This window comes from Triticum dicoccoides, chromosome 5A (assembly GCF_002162155.2).
Source record: "Triticum dicoccoides isolate Atlit2015 ecotype Zavitan chromosome 5A, WEW_v2.0, whole genome shotgun sequence".
In the NCBI taxonomy this organism is placed as follows: Eukaryota; Viridiplantae; Streptophyta; class Magnoliopsida; order Poales; family Poaceae; genus Triticum; species Triticum dicoccoides.
Genome location: NC_041388.1, coordinates 347462067 through 347465000, shown reverse-complemented (window position 1 = coordinate 347465000; position 2934 = coordinate 347462067). Strand labels below are relative to the sequence as shown.

The 2934-nt window shown below is 53.2% G+C and overlaps 1 protein-coding gene across 1 annotated transcript; it reads right to left on the bottom strand.

The window, feature by feature from the left end:
• Positions 1–1054: 1054 nt before the first annotated feature.
• On the bottom strand, positions 1055–2679 carry LOC119299517 (protein STRICTOSIDINE SYNTHASE-LIKE 10-like). The gene is made up of 3 exons (XM_037576726.1): positions 2293–2679; positions 1927–2199; positions 1055–1671 (listed from the first exon to the last, which is right to left on the bottom strand). The coding sequence occupies exons 1-3, from the start codon at positions 2586–2588 to the stop codon at positions 1200–1202; spliced, it is 1041 nt and encodes a 346-aa protein (XP_037432623.1). The 5' UTR covers positions 2589–2679; the 3' UTR covers positions 1055–1199.
• Positions 2680–2934: the final 255 nt, after the last annotated feature.

The following is a 2934-nucleotide window of genomic DNA, read 5'->3' as shown; positions in this document are numbered from 1 at the left end:
CAAACAAGGGAGTTTAATTTCTTCTCAAATTCTCACACATAACTCCTATCACGCACCAAACAGAGGATTGGGAAGAAAACACCTTATCCCATGTCTAATTTCGACCCAACTCCATGCTCTAAACTCCTATGCCTTTTTCCAAATATTGCCAAACATGTTGCGTTTGATTAGAGGGAATGGGAGTTTAAGTGGAAAAAGGATTGAGAGTTGAGGAAGTCAATTTCCACCGATTTCTTCCTAGGGATACCCTGTTAATTCGCGAGTAAAGTTCTATCCCACGCCAATTCCCATCATATGCCAAACAAGGAAATGAGAGTAAAAATCTACTTCCCATGCCTAATTTCTTTATAAACACCTTTGTTCAAACTTACATTCCCATACCCAAGTGTTTACCAAACAGGCTGTTGGTGAAATCTTTCGCCAACACTTGAACACTTGGATTAGTAGCTTCCGCCACTTGATGGAAGGCTTTCTCCAAAACGTGCCACCTTTTCCTTTCAAGTGCTTGGTAAAATGAGAGTTTAGTGAAACAAAGCTAGTACTAATCACGCGTTGGTGTTATATAATGATTAATGCATGATTCGATGGAATGGATTATTTTTTTAAGTTAATAAAAACGTACATTTAAGAAATATTGATGGATGACCGGTTTCTGTATCAACATGTCCAGACACCGGTCCGCACGGGTTCAGGAAAGGATGCAATGTCCGGTTTGGGATCAGCGCTAGATACGTGCACTAACGCCACATGGGCCCATGGACGTGGCCTCTTGCATGGCGATTGATTGCACTGGCAGAGACCAGCGGCCATCTACCTGATCCAGGCGTTTTCTTTGACCTCTGCTACGCCAACTACTCCGTACTTCAGTACTCCTGGCCTACACCGCACCTGGACACAGTGTTTAGGCAACGAAATGAATTGCACCTGCAGTGCATGCACACCAAACAACTGCCCGTTCAGAAAATATTTTGCAAAGAACACACATATGGTACGTAGTACTAACCCCATCGCAACCACACACTGATGCCATCACTGCGAGTCCATACACATGCACTTGTGCGGTACGCATCACGTACACACATTACACTACATCACAAAAGCGTCGCGTACAATTCGTTCAGAGTACATATTCGATCAATGGCGATCGATGAATTGAGAACGATGATCGGCGTTCGTATGCATGAAGCCGCAGCACTGCACTAGTGTCTTTTGAGCTCGCCGGCGTAGGGCGTGTCGACGGAGCCGACCCAGAGCGTGCCGTTCCGCTCGCCCACCTCGCTCACCGTCTCGAAGCTGAACCCGCCCAGCGCCTCCTCCACGGCGCGGTCACGGCCCACCCTCACGGCCACCGTCGGCGCGGCGACGCCGTCGTCGCCACCGTGAGTCAGCGCCACCCAGTACCCGCCCCGCCCGTCCGAGCGCACGTTGTCCGGGAACCCCGGCAGCTCCGCGAACGTCTCGTTCCTGCCGGCCTTGGGCCCGCGCACCCAGTACCGGCGTAGCTCGGACAGCGCCGTGTGCGACACCACGACGTGCGACCCGTCCGCGCTCACGGCCACGCCGTTCGGGTAGGACAGGCCGGCGTGGAGCACGGCGACGCGGCGCGTCCGCGGGTCGTACCGGAGCAGCCGCCCGGTCTCGTCGCCCAGAGCCACCACCAGTAGGTACTCGCTGCGATGTACACCAGGAAGACCGTCATGCATACGCCCTCTATAAAAGGTATACTGCATCGTAATAACTTTGCAAAAGCAAGACAAAATTAACTAACAGCCCGGTGAATCAAGTACTTCCTTTTTCTCTCAAAAATTAATTCATCATAAAATATATTTTAATATACAACTTACGTCGGAGAGAGTACATATATTGACGCAATTTTCGGCAAATTTGGTCAAATAAATTTTAGTGTATGTCAAGATTTATATGCACCTTCTTCGGTATGTGCTGCTGCTGTCCGTGAAGTAGACGTCGCCGCTCTTCTGGTCGACGTCCAGGCCGTTGAGGAAGTTGAAGGGCACGCCGCCGGCTTCCGTCGCCACCACCTGCACCAGCCCACCGCGCGCCGGCACCCTCAACAGCCCCAGGTAGGCGTCGGCGACGTACAGGTCGCCGGACTCGTGGTGGAACTGCAGCCCCAGCGGTCGGCCGCACACACTCTCCGGCACCACCAGCTTCTTCTTCGGCGCGCACATCCCCACGCTCCTGCACAAGACACCAACGCACACAGGTGTGCAAAGGTTATGACCACTACGTACGTGCATGTATGTACAATGGATGCACAGGATCGATGCTTGCTTGTGTCTGAAGTTGTACGCGAACTCGGTCCAGCCGAGGCGGCGGCCGCGCCACTTGAAGACGCGGCCGTCGGAGACGCCGGCGTAAGGCCCACCGCCGCGGCGGTCGAAGGCGAGGCTCTCCGGGCCGGACACGGGCTGCGGCAGCGTCATGAGGGCGAGGCCGGGGTCCATGGACTTGGTCTCGTAGTTCGTCTCGGCAGCGGGCGCGGCGGCAGATGCCACTGCCATGAGAGGCAAAACGAGAAGCACTACAAGAAAGGAAGCCGCATACAAGGGCAAACAAGAGTACGCCATGGCCTCAGTCGCGTCGTCTTCCCTCTGCGTGCACTGGCAGCGACGAGCTACTTGCTAGCTAAGGCGTCTAGCTCACCCTGCGTAGCGCGTTAATGGCGGCCGCTTGGATTCTATCTCAAACGGTACAGGTGCATTTATAGAGAGTTCGCCCTACAAAAGAGTAATCCCACCCAGACCAAACGAAAGCTGGTTGATGGGAGTGAGGGCACCTTCAACGCGTATCACCAAACGACCATCGTCAAATTTCCACGGACACATCCGGATAGGTTCACGGACACCCCACCATTCAATGGTGCCCCTCAAATTCAGACTGTGAGATATGAAAGTGAGCCAATTTTTTTTTTGC

Coding starts and splice junctions, on each gene's coding strand:
- LOC119299517 (XM_037576726.1), bottom strand. CDS start 2,588: ATGGCGTACTCTTGTTTGCCCTTGTATGCGGCTTCCTTTCTTGTAGTG. Junction 2,200..2,292: donor GCGTACAACTTCAGACACAA/GCAAGCATCGAT, acceptor TGTCTTGTGCAG/GAGCGTGGGGATGTGCGCGC. Junction 1,672..1,926: donor AGCAGCACATACCGAAGAAG/GTGCATATAAAT, acceptor TGTACATCGCAG/CGAGTACCTACTGGTGGTGG.